This window comes from Colletotrichum navitas, assembly GCF_030913465.1.
Source record: "Colletotrichum navitas strain CBS 125086 chromosome Unknown LY79scaffold_77, whole genome shotgun sequence".
In the NCBI taxonomy this organism is placed as follows: Eukaryota; Fungi; Ascomycota; class Sordariomycetes; order Glomerellales; family Glomerellaceae; genus Colletotrichum; species Colletotrichum navitas.
In genome coordinates, this window is record NW_026850623.1 from 1 (window position 1) to 20958 (window position 20958).

Here is a 20958-nt window from a genome sequence, read left to right on the forward strand (position 1 = left end):
TACTAACAAAAACTTTTTAGACAAGACGCTTCTTGTTGTCCCTGGTAGTTGCGGTGTTGTTGTCTTTAACCTATAATTCACACATGCCAGACTACATGTAGCATGTCTGGTTCTATCGTATCGTGACTAATCAGTAATATCTAGTAAAATGACTCACTCTGCTATACAGTAAAGACAGGGTTGTGCCTTTGCACATGTGAGTTTTTGGTGTCGTCCGCCCAGAACGCCCTAAAAAAAGAAAAAGAAAAAAGGCCCTTGTTATGCTAAAGCTGCCGCCCACACCAGATTAATCCTAGTCGTAAACTCATTCCAAGGGAAAAGACAGCAAGAAGTAAACTTGAAATACATGTTAGAAAATATTTTAGACAAGGCGCTTTTTTTTTGTCTCTAGTAGTCGCGGTGTTGTTGTCTTCGGGCTGGGTTGAGATAATGATCTCAGACGCAGTGACCTTGGATTTGTCGGAGCCAGAAGAGACGCAAGCCTCCTCATTGGAGGCGTCGTCAGCGGCTGGTAATCGGTGGCGTAATAGCTCGAGGAAGGAGTGGATTCCGTGCCTCCACATACGCGCTGGCATAGCGCAATTGCTTGCAAGCCGTCGAAGGGCCGGGCTAGCTGATGGATGCTGGCTGGCTAAGAAAAAGTCATGGTGTTCGCGAAGCAAAGTGTGATGAAGGGCAACAAGAGCTTGCCACCGGTCGTTGTTGAGTATGGGGCTCGATTCACTCTCACTGGCAGAGCTTTGGGCATTATCAACTTCGATACGCTTGCTCTCGACCAAGACAAGGCCAACATAGATGCCTTTTACCTCGGCGATAAGCTGCTCCTGGCTGATGGGACGTGTCTCAGGTTGCTTTATCATGCTCTCGGTGTTGTCAGCCACGGAACGAGGTTCGAATGATATCCTTGGGTGAAGAGAGAGGGGGGCTTCGCGGGCCTTGCTGCGATCCTCTTCGGGGGTCCATAGCCGACCTGCTTTCGGTGTTGGGCCTCGATCAAACTTCTCCTCAAAAGTTTGGGACATCGTTCCTTCGTGTATGGGAGGCTGTGGCACGCTCCGCTTAAGCGGCCTCGTACTGCCGTTGATTGTGCAGCGTTGTTGATCCGCTTCGTGGCGGCGCGAAAGATCCCGCTTCCGCTCCCGGGGACAGTTGTTGGTCTGGAAAGTTGTACGCTGCTGGACTTTGGTTGTCGTCATCTGTAACTGGCTTTGTAGGCTCTTCGTGGTAGGATATAGCAAGTGGAATCAAGCCAAATTCGATGCAGACGGGAAGAAAGTGGAAGGCGTGGCCAACGTCGGAGTTTTTCGTATAAACGAGTACGGCCCAAACAAGAGTGGGCAAGATAACCGATACAGCGCACCAAAAGCGTTGTCTGTAATACATGGAAAGTCAGTTATCTCTTGGAGGAAATGGTTTCCACAATTTGCGCGCATGATACCTGAGCAAGAAGGCGTGGTAGTAGAAAGACAACCCAGTAGTGATCGAAATCCAGAGCAAGAGGCAACTAGTTGTATGGCCAAATCAGCACAGTCGTACTTCTACACGAGTCATATGACAACCCACATAAAAGATGCAATCAAAGTCCAAGAGTGTCTTTCTTCTTGTGTCGTAAATGTAGCGGTGACAACAGCGATAACCGTCTCCATATGAAAGACCACTCCGCCAGCACTTGAAGTCATTGGTTTCGTACAAGCGGACCTCCTGTTTGATGAATCACGAGGTTTATTCGAAGGCATGGTCTTTTGTGAGGAGAGTAGAGGGGCTGTCAGTGTATAAGTTATGCTTATGGCGTTTCATTCGGATTTTGTAATGTAATAGATTAAACAACAAGCGGTAGGAAACGAGTGAAGATTTGTAGTACGGGTAGGTCCCGCGGCGATCTGAAGAAACAAACGCTAAAAAGGCCAAAAGTGTACATACAACACCAGGTATTCGCTGGTCGTCACCGACCCAACTACTAATCCGGCCCTCATTGGCTTATCTATGGGAGAGCGGACGGGATCCCGAGTTCTCCAATGGGTATGGTCGTATGTGAAAGAACTGCGTGTTTTGAGTATCTATAATGGTACTTCTTGAGGTGAAGAGAGTGGCGGTTGAGGGCAAAAATACATAGAACTGGAAGGCCAATACCAGAGACGCCTGGCCAGGTGCGTCTCGTTTTCTTATGGCGTGTCTCGGCTTGATTACTATTTATAGTGGTCGTTGTGGCGTAGGTACAAAGGTCGGCTGTGCCGTAGATGTGGTCGTTGGCATTGAGCTTCACTATCGATCTTGCGAGTACCAAATCGTCCAGCTTTCCGTTCTCCAAATTCTCTTCTTGATCAAAACTTATTATTTTGCTATGGCACACAAGTTTCGGACAGAGGCGTGTGGTATGGGCCTTTGTAGTAACCGCAGCGGTTGACGATGATCCTCATCAACGACATGGCATCTGCGCTTTTGCTGGCTATGCCAGTTACACTGAGTACTATTGCCTCCAGAACATATGCCTTAGGTGCCACCAGACAGGTGCTCCTGCAGAAGACGTACTATCAAGAAATCAAAGCGAAAATATCGGCCAACACAGTCGTGCCACCATAAAGGGGCGAGTAGGTGCTGGCGGACTTCAGGGAACAGGTCAAGATACACAACAAGATAACAAGATATTGAAGATAGAGGGAGTGATTTCATGCAATGGCTTTTATGTAGTTATGCGACTTGACAGAAGTTTTCCAGTTCTTTTCCAATTCACACAGATTAATCCTCCAAATGGTCAAACCTGTTTGTGATTCGAATGAAAACTCAGGAAGAAAAGGTAATCAAGTTCAACTGACAGCATCTCGCAAGAGAAAGAGGAGAATAAAATAACGGTTTCATTATTGCTTTCCAGCACTGGTGTCATCTGCAGTGGCGTAGGTACCAAAGGTCAACGAGGTCTTCACTCTTGCATGGCGATAGGCACACTAGATTCACTGAGAAATTGACCAGGTCGAAAGATCGCCTTTTCTTAGTTTCCAAGGCTTCTTCCTCTATTCAAATAAACTCTAAGGCAGATGCTGAAGCTTTGTAGGAAATGTCCACTGTAATCAATTCTACTCTGGTATCACCAGAACTTCGGTATAAGGCGTTTCATGGCAGGCTGTAGCGCAGATTCCCCATCCACTAGAAGTAAAAGTAATCCTACACAATTCTGCTAATAAATCTGACTAAACCTGGACCCGTGATGCCGTTAAGCAAGTTCTGTAGCGTTAACAGTATCACAGGTTGATGTAATACACAGTTTTGCATCAGGCTTGGGAAACCGACTATCCAAGGTCCTTGAGATCCAAGAAGTTCCGAATTTTCCTGTTAGAACATCAATTTCACCTGATCGTACGACATTCCATAATTCAGTACACAAGGGACAAAGGTCATCAGATTAGACACCCAGACCTCAGTAGGAATCATTGTACGAACGGACTGGACTGACTTAACCACATATGACTGAGTACATAACTATTGTACGTCAGCTATAAATTGTAGTTGGAAAAGAGTAGTCACCGAACAATAGTTTGATTTACCCCTATTTCTGAGTACATGCATGTACAGAGCCCTTTCAACACCTGTGGTCATCATTTTTCCTAACAATTTCTCCCCGCACATCTATGGTTTAGCGCCTGATCCACGAGAGTCATGGTCTTTCTCTGCTTTTTCGAACACGGTTGAGTATCCAAGTTGGCTGTTTGTTTCACAAATAAGGCGTATTGAGACCAGGGTGCGATACCCGAGGAGTAATATCTTTAACGCGCATGTAACCGTTCGGCACTATATCATTGGGAAGAGAGGGCTTGGTCATTGTATCCTGTGCCGCCTCATTGGTCATGTGTCCTATCTTATGCACGAAAAGCCACCACGTAGCCCCCAATATGCACTAGAGTCCTGGCCGCAGAAATAAGAGCCGGCAATAACGACAGAAACCATCTCGACCTCGATGCCAAATGCGTAAACATCTCTATACCCAATCGCGAACCAGTCGTGGTTGTCCGTCACGATGTTTGACACCGCCACCCAATCCGAGAAGAACACTGGCAATTTGTTGTCGGCGCCAGTCCGCCCAGGCCCAGACAACAGCATAGAAGCGGAAGCTGCGCATCACTATGTCATCGACCCCGCGGCCGAGGCGAGACTGGTCCGCAAGCAGGACCTGCGAGTGCTCCCGATGGTCTTCCTCATGTACTTCCTCACTTTCCTCGACCGAACGAACCTCGGCAACGCAAAAGTAGCAGGCATAGAAGCAGACCTAGGGCTGGGAGCATATGGCTTCAACGTCGGCGCCTGCCTCTACTATGGCATCTATTTCTTCGCCGATATTCCCGCGTCGTTGAGCGTCAAGAAGTTTGGGTTCATCATGCTGCCCATCAGTTGCATTGCCTTTGGCATCGTCACTCTCTGCACCGCTTTCATTCATAACGAAGGGAGCTTCTACGCGATTCGGCTGCTTCTCGGGCTCAGCGAATCTTTCCAGTTCCCAGGACTCAACTATGTGGTTTCTCGTTTCTATCGCCGCAGGGAAGTGACGACTCGGGTGTCTTTCTTCATGCTCGCCGCTGCAGGCTTGTCGAGTGCTTTTGGCGGTCTTCTCGCTTCGGGACTGCTATCGCTCGGAAGCATTGGGTCTGTCTCTTCGTGGAGGAACATATTCTTGGTTGAGGGGCACGTAACCTGTTACTTCCTTTCTTTAGGCTGTGCTTTGGAATGCATCGTTAACAGCCCAGTCAAGGATAATCACCATTGGCGTTGGAATCCTTTCGCTATACCTGTTTCCAGCGGATCCTTCCAAGACGCGCACTTTCAACGAGGAAGAGCGAGCCCTTGCAATGGCCCGCATTTTCCACGATCAGCCTGCGATTTGTGAGCACAAAGAGAAGATCACTTGGGGACTCATCAAACGCGGCGTGGTAAACGTCAACGTTCTTGTCGGCGCCTGGATACACATATGTGACCAAATCACAGTGCAAGGCCTGTCAATCTTCACGGTCACGATTCTCAAACTCAACTATCCAGGCCGCTCGACTGTGGAAATTCAGCTGTTGTCGGTGCCTCCACCCATCTTCGGAATGATCTTCGGCCTCAGCGTCGCATACATCACTATGAAAACGCGCATGCACGGAGTCGCCATTGCCGTGTGCGCGACCCTGAATGTCATCGGATATTCCATATGGCTGACCTCAACAAACGCGCAAGCGAGATATGCCGCAATCTTCCTCAACATCGCGGGAGGTTACAGTTTTGGCACGTTGGTTGGTTGATACACGATGGGTACAGCAACGCAGTGAACCTCCAGCTTACCAAGTTGTATATAGATTATCAGCTGGACTCTGGCTAATGCAGCTCCTGATACAATGCGAAACGTAGCAAACGGTGCTGTTTCTGGCCTGGCCAACATCGGTAAGTCTACATCGCAGGTAAATGGCCACGAGAACCGCCTAACACAAGTGAAGGATCGATCACCGCCACCTGGAGTTATATCAACACCGATGCGAAGACAGGCTATCGCATTGGCAATACTCTGAACATGGCTACTGCAGCATCTGTTATCGTTGCATCCCTGGGACTAGCAGTCTATCAGAAATGGGAGAATAAAAAGCGTGCGCAAGGTGGACGTGATTATAGAGTGGAGGCTGCCGAAGACAGGGTTGCTACACTTGGTTATCTCCATCCGGAGTTCAGGTATATCAACTGATGTGTATGATGACATGGAAATTCGTATTCCGAATGGTCTGCTCACCCTCGAACCTTGTTTCCTTACCTGGGCAGCTTTCAGCTGGGCGACAATTAATAACCCACAATCGATGACACGATCAGTCGGTGTGGCCATTGCAAGCAGCCATCCAATGGCCTTACGTACAAAACTGTGGAACGTAACCCATGCGATAAGAACTTTCGGGCTCTCGGAGTCAAGCCGCTAGCACTTACTTCCGGTAGCCAATTGGTAGTAGAGGCGGTCCCAATCTAAGCTTTCTGATCGACTGGTTTCGTAGGATCCGAACCGTCACTAAGCCATTCTTATCTTGTATGGGTATCAAATGACGTCTCAGTTACACAAGTATGCAGGATTGCGGTACGGCTATCCACTTTGGGGACGTTCCATTTGACGATGTTACTGAAGGGATCCCCATACAGAACAAGCTTGCACACTACGGAGTAGTTCAACTAGGGTGCACGTCCTATATCCAATAGTATGGTGTGGGGCGTCAAAGTGAACCAATCTCGCAAAAGAGTGGTAGCTAGAGCGACCAGTGTTTTTGGTGGTTTCAACTTTATTTGCTCTGCGGTGTCGTAAAAGCCTGTGGTGATTCAATGGTTTCTACAAGATAACTGACTCAAGTTAGGACTGGTGGCCGGAAGGGAAGCTGGCTGTCTCGTATTCAAGAGCAAGTTTTCGCCTCATTCACTGATGTACGCACGTGTACGAATGCTCTAGGCCACTCAACGTATTGTGGGACTAAATCAGAAGATAATATTCATTGCGAATGGAAGTGGCATCGTATGGGTCAGAAACACGACTCGGAGTCAGACCGACTTGTGTTTCTCGAGTGATATCATTGCGAAACCGGGCAATGTGATCACATCGTTCCTACACCTGGTCTGAGCCGCCTGACCCGACAGCTCTGATTATTTGGTAAGTTGCTCAAATCCAGCTAGCGTCGCTGACATGGCTGCCATTTGCCCGAACGCTCAAAGAATGCATTCTGTCGCTTTTGATACCAGGTGGATTAATCCATCTTGGACTGTGGATCAATTATAAGCCTTGGCCCGAAAGAACCGACCTCTTCACTTGACGATCGATCTGCAGCTAATGCGCTGCCACTGTAGCCTTGGTCGATCTCGTTGGACTATGTTTAGTGGGCGCGGACGCAACGCGGTTTGTGATCGGCCGACTGGTGAGCTAAATTGCACCCCGCAACCGTGTTATTACAGGGTACATCTGATGTTGTGTAGTTGTGCAGTACCATGTTGTCATTGGACATATCATCGCATAGAGAAGCCTGACGATCCCGTGATTATGAGTTGGTCCGGGTTACCCCCATGCTTCCTTGCCTGTTTAGTGGATCAAGCCATCCGAACTATTAGGCTAAACTAGATTCGAACAATGGTGGACTCAGCAAGATTGAGAACCCGCACCAGGTCCTTAAACATTACCGCGAGTCGATCTCCCCTTGCTCTCGAGCATGCCCAATGTTCAGGCGAACCGGTTATATTTCATTACCCCTTCACCGCCAAAGACACTCTTTCCCCACGTGCTTCGTACGAACGAATGTAATGGTAAACTTCGACCCGTTCCCAGATCCTCCATCGCCCCGCTATACAAACTAAGAGTAGCAGACTCGACCATGTCACGGTCTTTACAGCAAATACGAGTTGGGGAAGCCCCAAGGTCGTTATGGCAATAGGCATACTGTGGTAGCTTGGGTACCGTACACGACCCAACCCTCCTTCCGGGGAGACATAAGATTAAAGTTACACTTTTTCAATAGCACTTTGCCTCTTAGGCCAGTGTCAGGACAACCCCACACATCCTCGGAAAGTCCCGGACATGCTGGAAGGGATGTCATGTTACCCATAAGTAGACTAGACAGAACCAACCCTCCCAAGCGGCTGAGGGTAAGCCCAAATACCCAGTGGCCCTTGTCTGTCTCACAGGCGGTATTCCGGTGGGATGCAGGGTCCTGCATGCAAGGCGATGTACGATGTAGATTCTTATCAGGCTTTGGGTTGCATGACTAGTGACTTTCAACTGATCGACAACATCTTGGCGAAAACAACACGTTTATTTTCGCTTCGTATTATACCGGACCTGATCCTCATCTTATACCGTGGAGGAATGGAGCCTGATCCACGAGGTCGCACATGGTCACTTGCGCGGACGAAATAGGCACCCAAACGGTATGTATCGTTGGCCACGGAAGATTCCCGACCCTGTGGCGCCTTTCCCCGCGGATTCTGTAGATTAGTGCCGAGTGACGACTGTGGGGCACTGATGGCATCTCGGGTTGAATTCTCGACAAGAAGCCACCAGGGACGCAAGTGACCATTACGCGAGTTCGAATTCCATCGGAGGGCCAAGGCGTAAGTGAACATTGAGGGAAACAAGATGTATTGAAATCTAGGCGACTAAAACCTTTGCCTGAGGTGAAAAGAAGCATGGCATCGTTTTTTATTATTAATATTCTTGTGAACTTATGTACCTCAATAGGCAAAAGACCGGGCTTGCAATGAAGGGAAAAACTATCATATCGACTCGTGCCACTAAGAAGATCACAAGCAGACCATTATGCAAAGCAATGTGTGTACATAAGTGTGTAAATATTAACACAGAATGTATGTGCATGTGACTAGCTATTACAAAATCGGTATCGGAATGATATCAGAAGCGAAGAGTTCCTTTCATATTACCACACTTCACTCAACATCCCCAGCATTAATCGCCACGATGATGAGTTCATCAACTGTGGGGCTTAGTTGGCTTCAGCACCTTGGGAGCCACACAGCTTCTCGCAGTAGTAGGTCATCTAGAAACAGTACCAGGTTAGCATGCCACTTCTGGCACCCAAGCACCGGGGTGAGATGAATATACCTCGTCACCGCCAATGTGCCAGCCGTCTGAGAGACATTGGATACCATCCTAGGGGCCAAGAGTTAGATCGACGTGTTCTCCGGGCTCGGGGGAATCGGCTGGTGGAACTCACAAAGTGGCAGTCGGGGCAAGTGTCCCACTGGTGGCTGCCAGTATGGCGGTTCCTGTAGTGGGTGCAGGCACATTGGGTTGCGTCGGTGGCGATCTCGTATTTAGTGTAGGACCCGTAGGCGATACCGCCAGGCGTTCCGTTGCCTGTGCTACCATATTGTCTGTTCCTGACACAGACAGCAGCGCTGTGCAGTTTAGCAAAGGCGCTGTTATCACTCGTCAGCAGATGTCTGATCGTCTATCGCCGCAATTTCTCATTTCCCTCATAGGGAGAAACGTACACGGCGGTCAAAGATGCAAAAGTGAAGAGGGTAGTGAGCTGCATTCTGGCTTGGAATCGATGTCGAGTATACTTGTGAGGACAAGATAGGAATTAGAGGAATGAAGGACTTGGGTGATTTGAGGCTACTGTACGAGTACCTTTTTTACTCTCGACGGCAGGTTCAGCTAGAGGCTCATATAGAGAAATATGTTCTGATCGCCGCTTACACCATCTCAGGGATATCACATCTCATGACCTTCACCTCTCGTGCCGTAGTTCCGTAGAGAATCAGAAAACAAATTACGCCCAAACTATCGGAACGCATTACGCGTCCCCTGTCAAGGTCGATTTCGGTAATTTCTGGCCTTGCGCACTGTTGCCGTCCATCACTCATCTCGACTGTGGACAATGCCGCAGCAGACCGTGACAGCATAGTGTGTTGGTTAACAACCGGTACTTCTTGGCCCAACCGCTCGATGGGACCGCTCGATGGATCCCGAATCGCATGATTTGGTACTGCCTAAACTCGATGAAGAAGGTGGACAATCCGATATCGTTTTGATGGTCTTTGCGGGCGGTCGAGGGGCTGTCCCTCACCTAGTCGAGTGGATAGGAAGTCATACCACGAGACTTGAGCTGTTCTAGTAAACGGGCCTGGGACTCCCCTGTCTCCGAAAGCGGGCAGACCTTGAGCTTGTCTGCACATCTCACCATGACTCGCAATGTTGACGCTGGACCCATTCGCATGGGTACGCCTGTGATAGGTTCGTCTTTCTGGGGTGAGCTTCACTCGTCGCGTTGTTGATACGACTGGCCAACCTCATATCGTGATGGGGGTAGATGAGTCTTGTTAGATTGAAGACGAGAAACTGCAATGTCCTCAAAGATGGCTCCGTGTATAAAGTCCTCGTTAAATTCCACCGTTTAGCAACCTTTCCTCACCCCTCATCCCTCAGTCTCCTCAGCCTCCACCCCTCTCACTCTCCGGTCCTCCTCACTCTCAGTCTTTGCTTTGCAACTACTACACTCGTAGTCTCATTTCTAATACAATGGTTTCTACTCGCTTCGTTACCCTCCTCACGGCCGCGGCCGCCGCTGTCAGCGCCGCCCCGGTTGCAAACCTAGATCTGCCCGCCGGGGTCCCCGCGCCGCCCTCCAACATCACCGAGGAGGCCGACCGCAGCCTCCGTAACGGCGAGCTTGTCGTCTTCGGAGCCGCGGGTCGCAGTAAGCCGAAACTCTCCAACTCCTTCTGTATGTCTCAACTCGCTAACATGGCGACATCGCCTCAGCCCACATCGTCACCGAGGACACCTGGAACCTGCTCATCAAGACCATGAACATCCTGCCTGAGCCCCCCGCCGTCGACGAAGAGTGGCTCAACTTCAAGCCCGATGACTTGAGCGAGATCCCCCACAACGCCACCGATCTCGACAAGCGCGACTGCAGCCGCGACATCCAGCTCATCATCGACAAGAACCAGCGCTTTGTCGACTGGGACGTGCAGATGTCCCCTGTTGTCATCGGCGCCGGCAGAGCGGGCATTGACATCACTATCGCCAAGTACTGGTCTATCACCAACAGCGTTAGTGTTAGCGCTGGCGTTGACTTCGGCTTTGTCAAGGACCGTCTCCAGTCCAGCCTTGGCGTCGATTACACCCGCTCATGGACCACGCAGCAGGGCTACCTCATCCGCGGAACTATTGATAACGGCTACACCGGCGTTGTCGTCAGCCGTCCTTGGACCAACCGCCGCTACGGACGTACCTACCAGGGATGCCCCGGCAGCCTCCGCCAGACTGGTACCTTCATGGCTGACTCCCACGAGGATGGCTCCTACGAGGGTGTCTCTTGGGTTGGTGGTGCTATCACTGCTTGCATCAAGAGACAGAGAGGCCTTCCTCTGACCCGCTGCCAGGGATCCGGCGAGTTCCGTTAAATGATCAACACTGAGGAGACCCTTGCTACCCCAACGTATAGTGGGAATGCTCATATCCACACCCTCGCTCGCGACTCGCGGCGCATCTTGTACAAAGTTGAGACTTAAGCTCCCATTTACATATTACTTTCTTCAATAATTTTCTTAGGGTAATTTATTTTGCTATGGAAACTAGCAGACTTTAAAGCCCGCGCAATGGGTTATAATTACAATAATTATTTGTTGTCCCACCTCATGAATCCACAACAAGGGCCGCGCTTTAAATTTATATATGGTACGCCTTTCGAACCATTTCTCATGAAACTAGTCGGACTGCGTTGAAAGCTGCATTGCCGTTGCTGCATGTGACTTCGCGTTGAACCACCTTTGAAAGTTACACTCATAAGCCTAAAAGATGTTATCTGCATCAAGTTCGCAACGGCCACCGCCATGACAGCTATGCTTATTATACAAGGCAGCTGCAATATGGTGATGGAAAAAGCAGCGAGAGTTCGACGCCGGTATGCTTGCTGTTTCCTAATTTTTAATCAAGTTGAAACACGTCGTTGGGCCGAGGGCCGTGAGGAGACCAATGCATAAGATTGCCATGGAGAATAGTCCTAGTTGCCGTTTGGCATGGTTCCAATGCAAGTTCCTTCGAGAGATTGCCAGGCAGGCAATATAGGGTAGACAGGAAAACCAAGCTATGTAGGCAACAAGATGCCAGTAGCATGTCAATATCGAGGAGCTTCTAAGGCTAAAAAAGCCGTTCAGGAGGATATCAAAACCGGTAAGAAGCTGGACGCAGATGCTCCAAACAGCCTGGAAGTGCTGTGTTAGTCTTATACAGGATAGAAACAGTGAAATGATTAAGCACTTCATCTTCTAAAGCTTTGATCTACTTATTGGAGCTGTTAGTTTCAAATAGATACTGACGTTGTAGTAGCTACTGCAGTATAAACGTTAGAAGCTTCCTATCTATCTACTATAGGAAGCAGTCAAAGGCCTTTAATGCTGTCTAGTCAATATAGTTTAGCACCCTATCTTGTCTACTTTCTAGCGACTATACGTCCACGTTCCTATCTTTGAAGGGGTTCTAGGTTAAAGACTAGCAGGGAGTAGAACACAACAAGAAGAGCCAAGCACTAGGTGGTCCTAGCTTGTCCCATCAGTACCTGCCAGCGTGTTAGATGTCAGTAATAAAGCATGGCGATCTGAGATTTGCGAGAAACGACGGTTTCCTCATCCTGATACCACCAACATCCGGGTTGGGCTGCAGTTCCCCAGGCACATCAAAGCACTGTGAAGGCCAGTTAAATGGCATGGCGCACGGTGTTTCTCTTTATAAATGATGTCATTCCTCGAGATGGCTGAAACTTGGGGAACTTTCTATGCTAGGTTTCTGCAATAAAGGCAGCAGCTGAGTATTCGATCAGCGAGTTTATATATGGAGCTAGGGTAAATATGAGGAATCGTGAATTTAAACAAAGGGGAAAGGTACTAATCCGAAGCCGCCTCCCACATAAACATCGTCACAGATACGGCCTCAGAATCTCCATGGTCTTCTCCCATACCTTCCTCTGCGCCTCGCCCCTCAAATCCCTCATGATCTCGCTCTTATCGACCACTTCACACTTGTGGTCCACCAGAAACAGCCCCCGCCGCCCCTCCTGCCCCCTCGTGTTCCTCCTTCCCCCTCCCTTCCTCTCACCACCGTCTATGACCCGAGGCCCGTCGCCGCCGCCGATCCCCCCGCTCGTCGCGACGTAGAGATGCCTCTCCCCAGCCTCCTTCTCGCTGAACCCCACCACCAGGAACAGCGGCCGCAGCAGGGCCGTCAGCGGTATCGGCGACCAGAGGCTCGGCACGTGGTACCGCACCATGTTGCCCGTGTCCACGGCCCCGGGCCAGTTGTGCACGAAGGTGACGGCGCCCTCGTTGCCCGGCTCCGCCGACAGCCGGTCGAGGAAGAGCGTGTTCATGACGGCCATGTGCGTCTGCGTCCGCACGCCGCCGAAGGCCCCCGGCCCCTCGAGGTTGAGGTCGTCCAGGAGGAGGCCACCCGCGCCGCCGCCGCCGCGGAGCATGCTGCCCGCGAGGACGGTGAGCACGCGCGCCGCCGGGGCGGCGCGCAGGAGGGGGAGCAGGTGCAGCGTGAAGAGCATGCGGCCATAGTACTCGAGCGCGTGCGTCACGTCCAGCCCCTCCACTGTGTCTGTTTGTTTCCCGACGCATTAGCGGCTTCCAGTATCAAAAATGAGACGAAATAGAGGTGAGAGAAAGGGGGAATAGAAGAGTGGGGTTTCGTCGTCGGTGGTGGTTCTTACTGTTCCTCCCGCCAAAGGGGGCATACCCCGCCGTCAGGCAAAGGAAGTCGAGCCGCGACTCCCTCGCCTTGATCCACTCGCAGATCCTCTTCGTCTCGGAGAGGAGCGAGACCTCACCCTCGACCCAGACGAGCTCGGCAGACGGGTTCCTCCGGCTCAGGTCCTCGAGCAGCGGCTTCGTGGCGGTCTCGGTGGCCTTGCGGCCGACGACGTACGCCTTTACGGGGAAGCCGAGGGAGACAAGCTCGACGAGAGTGAGTTTGCCGATGCCCGATGTTCCGCCGACGAAAACGGCTGTCCGTGGAACGGTCTCCGCTGTAAGCTGGGCGTTGGACCGCCGTACTTGGGCGATGGTGACCATATTTTTTGTTTTATTTCTCACGAGGGTTCAATTTAGTGAGAACGTAGAATAGATAGGATTGAGCTGTCGATATCCTTGCTGTTGCACGTTGATGGGTTGGTGATGGAAGCATGGGCAATTCACCGGCTTCAAGATGCAATCACTTTATAAATACTGGGATATCGTGGCTCGCATAGCTTCGGATTCCCGGAAGGGTTAGGTTGGGCAACTAGACTGCTACGAGCGCGCTAGCGGGAACGAGAACCCTTCGGCTTGCCCAATGTAATCGCGGCTTCACTCATCATGACTCCATCATTTTCAGCCGTGCTCGAGTCCGTTGAGCCATATTACGCAGGCGACTCTACTCGGGAGGGACACGATGATTGCCGTTTTGTGGACCCTCGCATTCCGAATCCGGTTTGCGAAGGTCCCACTCTAGGCCGGGCTTTCGGCCGATGATCTCCACTGAAATATGGCTGGTGGGGATTGGTGTTAGTGGCTTCAAAGGGTTGCGAGCAGCGAACAAACCAGACATCCGGGTGGACTAATAAACCGACCGAGGAGTCTCAACTCTAAGACTTTCTCAGGGGCATAGCCATCATGCGAGATTTTACCGTAGTCTTGTTACTCTCCTTGTCCGACCAACCAATCTCACTAGCCAGAGAATCAATGTTTCGTGATACGGGGCCGAATGGCGCCGCTGTTCTGCACCGTTAGGGGGGTTGGACGTTTCAATCCGTCGATCATCGGTCAAGAAGAACGTCAGTGGAGGCAACCGTTCTCAATCAGGTAGTTTAAGCGATACCATGCCAAAACAAATGCTATCAGTTGGGGACAAGGAGTTTTCAGTCATGATAAAGGAGGGATTGCGTTTAGCTACCAATATCTGGTCATGTTCGTCTTGGGCGATTGTCGAAGATTTCCCTTGGGCTTAGTTAGGGGCTGGGCAACCGGAAGCTTTTTTGCTTGTCTGTCTCGGCAGACAGTCGGAGGCTCGCAGTAGGGCGCCGAGCAGCCAAGTGCCAAGTACTGCAGGATTCGATGGCCAAGAATGTAACCTAGAAAGGGGCTAATGACCGGGTTTCAGCCTTAGTGGCGTATCCGCAAGGGCTAGAACAAGCTGAGCGAGTCTGATGCGGAGAAGACATGCCAAAATCTTTGGCCGGGACAAGCCAATCATTGCATATGTGATCCGAAGACGATGGTGCTAGGGGTTCTCATCCAGAGGTGCAAGCTGCCGTTTCTTTTGTTTGTTCTTTGCTTCTCGCAGGCTCGTTTGAGGAATGCTCGTTAGAGCACCTTTCAAGAGTCCGGTTCCAAGTTGAGAGCGGTCATAGCAGTGTCACGAGAGGCAACTGTCTGCGTTGCTCAATGAAGGCGTTACCTCCGCTGCGTCATTGGTGTTTGGCTAACAGACAGCGTAGACGCCGATGATCTTGCGGAAGCTGGAGGGACCGACTGACAAGCCAACAGGACGGGCAGTGTTGACGAAATATGAGCTGAGGTTGGACTTGGCTCGCGGTCGCTGGCTGCCATCGGCGTGGTTTATGCGTCGCAGAAGGACGATTGGAAACCCGAAAACTGGCAAGAGGTGACGACTGCTTGGTTTCCAAGACGACATTCGGAGGTCGCCAGGGGTGTGCCGGGCAAAAAACAAAATGGGTGGGTAAGGTGGGCAACGTCGCATTATTCTGCGTGGCCATCTCAATCGGAACTTGAGCGGGAGGACCGGCCGGCGGGCAGGCGTTGAGGAAGGGCTCTCGAGCGAGCTGTCACGGTACATCGTCCGTGTACCGCAGTCGTCACAACATCAGATGCGGTTGCGGTAGGCGCTGGGACTTGGCGTGATGAGGTGCGTCTGACGTTTGGGGCGCGCCAAGGAGCTCGAGATGAGGGCAGGCGGTGCCGATGGGAGGAGGTGGATACGGGCGGTGGAGAGGGCGGAGAGGGATGGATACGACGAATGAAGCATGTGGCGAAGGCGTGGGAATAGACGGTGAGGAGGACGAGAGAAGAAGAGACGACGGACGACGGAAGGCGAATGCGGCGTCGATGTCATTTGCGACGACGAAGATTGGCTGAAGGCCGAGAAGCGGAGGGCAGAGGCTTGTTGCAGGTCCCCTGACTTGCTTGCTTGGGGAAAGCGTGAGACATGCCCAGGCGGAGTCAGGAGGGTTCAAGACTTGGCGAGCGAGGCGCGCGGCCGGCGGAGGTGGTATTACTGTACGATCAACCTACCGTACCTGGGTACCGACCTAGAGAGCGTATGCGTACTCGGAACGGTACGTACAGCAGCCGACAACAGAGACAGGCGCTAAGCACAGGGAAGGAGCCTCCAGCACCGTACCGCCTGGATGGCACGCTTAGCACACTGTCACGCGTGTGCCACGGAGCGCACTGGCCAACTCTGCTCCCACATGGCGAGTCCAATCCATTGGCTCAGCCACACACGGGCGATCTCGCTTAGTCATCTCTCATCTCGCTATTCTCCGGGTCGTCGTGAGCAGGTTGTGGTTCGCATCCCGTTTTTCACTAGCATCTTTTCGTCGGTGCCCCCAACGGTTTGACTTGGCGACCATTGAAGCTCTTGGCCCTGCAAAAATCAGCTGTTCCCCTCCCCCAACTACTTCTCCCTGTCATCCCTTCTCATATCCCGTTCAACCCCGCGTAACCCAGCATAACCCAATGCCTCGCCAGTCTTGGCGCATTCGTCAAGCCTTTGGTTAAGCTCGATCATGGATCGTGCTGCGGTGACGGGTATGCGCGCAGGCTCCACGGGGCGACCTTGACTTTGCGGCCCCCTTCTCTTTGGCCACGGTCTGGAACTGGCTGCTTTCGCCTTTGGTGCGCCGTCTCAGCATGCGACGTTGGCTACAGGATTTGCGCCAAAGGAGCCCCTGTGTCGTCCGAATACAGTCTCTCTTTCTCTCGCCGTGTTTGAAGAAGAGGGAGGGAGGGAGGGAGGGACAGGCTGGCAGAAGATACACGGGTATGGGGTGTAGACCCAGGCCTTTGGTGATGGTTCATGGTTTATGGTTATGCATGCTCTAAAGGGCGTTAAGGTTAAGGTGTTGCCAATGAGCGATAAGGTTCTTGCCCATCAACTCTCCCCCTGACCTGCACCTGCCATCCGGTGGCTCCTTACCTGTCCAGTAACTCGTCTCCACTGTCTGTGGGCATCGCACCTTCCACCTCTTCTTGTACACGTACCAGTAGTGGAAGGAACTCATGAGACATGACACGTCACGTGCGTGGTTCGAGGTACATCCCCTCTCGCCCACCATCCGCACCGTCCAGAGGTACTTCCACACGAGCAGCTATGTCAAAGTCTTGGGTGCATCTCTCGGCTTCTTGGAACCTCCAAGAGCCTCATCTGTTGTTTCTTCTTGGACGCATATTCTCCGGCCTCACGTTGACGAACGCTAGTTCATCATTCCAAAAAACTTGTTTTTAGCTCTTTCGTCCTGCCGCCTCTGCTGGAAATTACCATCGCCATCGTTCAGGAAGGGTCATTTCCCGCGTCGATGCTGACAGCGGCTGGCCGTCGTCTCAACAAGGACATCAGCAATAGGCGACTTTGGGACGGGGCATCCACTCCGTCCGAACTACGGATACCAGTACCGAGACTTCGTTCGCTCGTCCCTCCAGCTCTCCCACATTGAGACTCATGCAACGCTCGCCCGCAAGGATCTTCTCATCCCTCGCCGCCGTGGCCAAGCACTGGACCGACAAAATGGCCATATTCCCCACACTTCCTTGAGCCCTCCGGAGCCTGGCAGTTTCACCCTGCCGAAGCACTCCCATCCTGTCATCGCGCGACAAGGGTCGACAAACGCCCCGGCCTTCTGCTCTCTTTCGCTCAGGTGCCCGACCCTCCCTCAGCCCATAGTCCAGATGACATACGGAGTACCGTTGCATTGGACGGGGAAGCTTGAAAGCGTCCCTGCTCTGTTCGCGAGAAACACGCCTGCGATACAGTGGGAAACGGGGCCGCCCATCCCCCAAACACAGGGAACCCTCAGCTTCACTAGGCCTGCTGCTCCGTCATTTTGCTTTTGGACCTCTCCGTGCTCCTCGACACCCTGGATGAAGCACCCGCCAAGATCCTCACCACGATTTTCTTCTTCGCCGCTTCGTTCGCTTCCGCATGGGCTCAACGGGACTGTTACTATTCTTGGATTGTCCAACTTAATCCTCCTCATATCGCTTGACTGCTCTCTGTCGCTTGCCAACTATATAGACATCATGCCATCGTGACACCAGTTCTTCTTTTTCTCGCCTCATTCCGTTTCCCTCCATCATCAAATTGCCTGTCCTTTCTTCACCACCTTTTACTTCTTCACCGTTCGTTTCGTTTCTTCCCCTAGAGGGCTGGTCCATACCTTTGTCTCAATAATCTACTTTACTTTTTCCCCCTCAAGACACGCTTCTATTCCTTCTTTCCTTCCACCCCCTTGTAGGCCTCCCACGCGCTGGTCCCGTAACCTACCTTCATTACAATGGCTTCCCGTATCTTTACCGCCGGCCTCTTCGCCGCCTCCGTCTCCCGGGTCCTCGCCTCGTGCGCCTACGGAACGCACATTGACCCCCGCGCCGAGGGTGGCGAGGTCAAAGTCAACAACTTTGCTTACACCGGTAGCACCGTGAGTACCAACACCCTCCGCCCCTCGCCAGGCGCTCTCCCCCCAAAGACTAACAGCGTTTGGTAGGGTCCCCTGAACTGGGTCGCTCTGGACACCACCGCCAACGCCCTTTGCGCCACCGGAACCACCCAGTCCCCCATCGACATGGTCGCCGGCGCCTTCAATGTTATCCCCGGAAACTCCATCAACCTTGAGATCCCTGATATGGCCGAGGGAACTGAGTTCGAGAACCTCGGAACCACCGTCGAAGTCATCGCCAAGGGCGGGTCGATGCAGGTCGCCGGCAGCAACTTCACCCTGCAGCAGTTCCACTTCCACTTGCCTAGCGAGCATCTCGATGCTGGAAAGAGCATGGCCATGGAGATGCACATGGTCTTCGAGGGCGCCAACCAAGAGATTGCCGTCATTGGCACTTACATCGACCTGGAGCAGGGTGCCGCCGCTGCCGCTCCCGTCGCTGAAGCCCCCGTCGCTGAGGCCCCCGTCACCGAGGGTGCTGCGGAAGGAAATGCTACCGTCGAGCGCCGCAGCAAGCTGTCACGCCGTGCCGCTGCTGGTGCCGCCGCTGCCGCCCCCGGGGCCATCCCTTTGATGGGTTTTACTCCTCTCAAGGCCGAGGCCGAGGCTGCCGCTTCCTCCAGCCTGCTCGAGACCGTTTTCTCATCCCTCGACGCCATCAAGGAGCCCGGAACCGTCACCAAGACTGGCGCCCTGAACATGCAGGAGGTTGTCAGCCTGCTCTCTGCCGGCAGCTTCCAGAGGTAAGACGCCGTGTTTGATCCCCTTCCTATGTGCACTGTCACTAACCGTGCTCCAAGCTACATGGGTTCCCTCACCACTCCCCCCTGCAGCGAGGGTGTCCAGTGGCTTGTCTCGACCCAGCGCCTCATGGTCAAGCCCGAGACTTTTGTCGCCGTCCGGGATGTCATTGGCTTCAACTCTCGGTTCCCTCAGAACACCCTTGGCCAGGAGAACATCCTTCAGGTTGCCCAGAAGACCATCGCCGCTGCCAACATTGCCAACCCCGTTGTAGCTGCGCCTGTCGCCGCGGCACCTGCCGCCGAGGTCCCCGCCGCCGAGGCCCCCGCCGCCGAGGCCCCCGCTGCTGAGGCTCCCGCTGCCGAGGCTCCCGCCGAGGCTCCTAAGGCTGCACCCGCTGCTGGCCATGCATAAATCACCAAGCGCGACTGACGACGACAGCTAGCGAGGGATTCAGCGGCCGGATGGAGTTTTGAGACTCCCAGCACAGTAGAAGGAACCAGGACATATGACGATCATTGATATCTGTTCCGAGTCCAACTGTAATCTAATGATGGGCGAGGAGGGGAGCACCCAGCCAGAAAGACCCCAGGTACAGCATGTACAATGGAGACAAGGCTACTATGTCGCCGGGCAGCTGCGCGCATGCCTACAAGCTGGACTAATCTACGAGCAAAGTTTGTACCTGGGCATATCTCTATTCTTCGCTTGTGCCGATTGGCCACCAGGGGTGATATGGATCTATCAATGATTGCCTTGTAACGCCTGGTCTTGCAAATCCGGCAAGCCGACTGATGTTCCAGGCCTCACGCGTGAGGGAAATGATGAAGTCGGTTAGCAAAACAGTTATAGACGAAGGGTAGATACCACGGGGTTCCAGAGTCCCGATGTACCATAGTTCATTGAGTCAAGATAAAATAACAATGATCGCATCAAGGAGAAGAGTTTGTGTATCTGTGTGCACCTAGCCCTCGGGGAATCCACAACGAACAAATCATCTTGCAACGCTTTCAAAGAAATCAAAAGCGGCTTTGGACGTAGCACGTGTCGAACTGGAGGCAACACTCCGAATTGGAAAAAGGAAAGAAAAAAAAAAGAACATAAAAAAGTGTCGAGAAATTGGGGGCCCCCTAAAAAGACAATGGGAATCAACTTCCGGAATGCATAACCGCGATGAGGTTTCCCTCCCGAGACGGCAGCGTTTGGCCAAGATATACCAAGGCCACGGAAATAGCAGCGGGATGAATGCGCTTTCTTTCCCCCCAACACCCACCGTCCGACTTGCCTCGCCTTGGTTGTGTAGGAAACTAAGACAATTCTATCCTTTTTTTCTTTCTCTTTTCTTCTCTTCTAAAAATCTTCCGGACACAGGTATGCGCTCACGAGGTCCCTTGGCTTGGCGGCTTTATCGTCTTCTGTCGTGAGAGAGAGAGAGAGATAGAGAGAGAGAGAGAGAGAGGGGCCGCCCATGCCCTACTCCTCCCGTTCTTCCTCGCTTCAACAACACCCGTCCGAGTCGTTGCCGGCAGGGTTGCGGCAGGGAGTGGCATGGTAATAGAGAGGGGTGAGGGAGCAAGAGAAGCGCGAGTCGTGGTGGCACAGGGCACACCATACGAGACACTCACCCACACATACACGTACTTGTTCGCACTGCCGCACCGTCATATCCCAGCCGTCGGATTTCTGTTCCGAGAGCATCTCGAGTCGGTCGGTTCGGCAGACAGCCGAGGCGTGCGGGGGAGGGGGGAGAGGGAGCCAAGACGTCGGGACTTTTTTCTTGGCGTTGTCGATTCCGTGTTTTTTTGTTCTTTTTCTTTTTTCTTTTCTTCTAATATAGGACTTTCAAGACACACATTACTAACGGAGCTTACGCGGCGCTCTCTCGTCCTGTGACGAACAGTAACCCGTATGTTGTCTTCTGCGTGGGGGGTAATACAAAAAATACTCACATTTCGGGAAACGTTGCGCTTTCCCGGCTCGCCCTTTGCTTCGGGAGGGTTCT

At 52.3% G+C, this 20958-nt stretch overlaps 7 protein-coding genes across 7 annotated transcripts; 3 read left to right on the plus strand and 4 right to left on the minus strand.

The window, feature by feature from the left end:
* Positions 1–509: 509 nt before the first annotated feature.
* Positions 510–860, minus strand: LY79DRAFT_480710 (uncharacterized protein; the record flags this gene model as incomplete). Its single annotated transcript, XM_060553265.1, has 1 exon — positions 510–860. A coding segment is annotated over one exon (351 nt), but the record flags the coding sequence as incomplete, so codon positions are not given.
* Positions 861–1059: 199 nt separating this feature from the next.
* On the minus strand, positions 1060–1679 carry LY79DRAFT_695562 (uncharacterized protein; the record flags this gene model as incomplete). Its single annotated transcript, XM_060564819.1, has 3 exons — positions 1060–1372; positions 1439–1504; positions 1564–1679. The coding sequence occupies 3 exons, from the start codon at positions 1677–1679 to the stop codon at positions 1060–1062; spliced, it is 495 nt and encodes a 164-aa protein (XP_060409817.1).
* Positions 1680–3918: 2239 nt separating this feature from the next.
* LY79DRAFT_695567 (major facilitator superfamily transporter) lies at positions 3919–5701 on the plus strand (the record flags this gene model as incomplete). The annotated part of the gene is made up of 4 exons (XM_060564820.1): positions 3919–4671; positions 4739–5258; positions 5322–5406; positions 5460–5701. The coding sequence occupies exons 1-4, from the start codon at positions 4010–4012 to the stop codon at positions 5699–5701; spliced, it is 1509 nt and encodes a 502-aa protein (XP_060409818.1). The 5' UTR covers positions 3919–4009.
* Positions 5702–8477: 2776 nt separating this feature from the next.
* LY79DRAFT_524177 (uncharacterized protein) lies at positions 8478–9032 on the minus strand (the record flags this gene model as incomplete). The annotated part of the gene is made up of 4 exons (XM_060555606.1): positions 8478–8531; positions 8597–8644; positions 8709–8913; positions 8989–9032. The coding sequence occupies 4 exons, from the start codon at positions 9030–9032 to the stop codon at positions 8478–8480; spliced, it is 351 nt and encodes a 116-aa protein (XP_060409819.1).
* A 986-nt stretch (positions 9033–10018) lies between these two features.
* LY79DRAFT_524074 (uncharacterized protein) lies at positions 10019–10908 on the plus strand (the record flags this gene model as incomplete). The annotated part of the gene is made up of 2 exons (XM_060555592.1): positions 10019–10196; positions 10262–10908. The coding sequence occupies 2 exons, from the start codon at positions 10019–10021 to the stop codon at positions 10906–10908; spliced, it is 825 nt and encodes a 274-aa protein (XP_060409820.1).
* A 1511-nt stretch (positions 10909–12419) lies between these two features.
* On the minus strand, positions 12420–13575 carry LY79DRAFT_524166 (uncharacterized protein; the record flags this gene model as incomplete). The annotated part of the gene is made up of 2 exons (XM_060555601.1): positions 12420–13102; positions 13215–13575. The coding sequence occupies 2 exons, from the start codon at positions 13573–13575 to the stop codon at positions 12420–12422; spliced, it is 1044 nt and encodes a 347-aa protein (XP_060409821.1).
* Positions 13576–17932: 4357 nt separating this feature from the next.
* LY79DRAFT_368670 (tat pathway signal sequence) lies at positions 17933–19466 on the plus strand. Its single transcript, XM_060552813.1, has 3 exons — positions 17933–18197; positions 18264–18958; positions 19016–19466. Exons 1-3 carry the CDS (start codon positions 18054–18056, stop codon positions 19368–19370), a joined length of 1194 nt encoding a protein of 397 aa, XP_060409822.1. The 5' UTR covers positions 17933–18053; the 3' UTR covers positions 19371–19466.
* Positions 19467–20958: the final 1492 nt, after the last annotated feature.

What these genes read in the sequence shown, in the direction of transcription:
- LY79DRAFT_368670 (XM_060552813.1), top strand. Translation starts at nt 18,054, where the DNA reads ATGGCTTCCCGTATCTTTACCGCCGGCCTCTTCGCCGCCTCCGTCTCC. An exon ending in TTGCTTACACCGGTAGCACC is followed by an intron (nt 18,198 to 18,263) that starts GTGAGTACCAAC and finishes AGCGTTTGGTAG; the next exon opens with GGTCCCCTGAACTGGGTCGC. An exon ending in TCTGCCGGCAGCTTCCAGAG is followed by an intron (nt 18,959 to 19,015) that starts GTAAGACGCCGT and finishes CCGTGCTCCAAG; the next exon opens with CTACATGGGTTCCCTCACCA.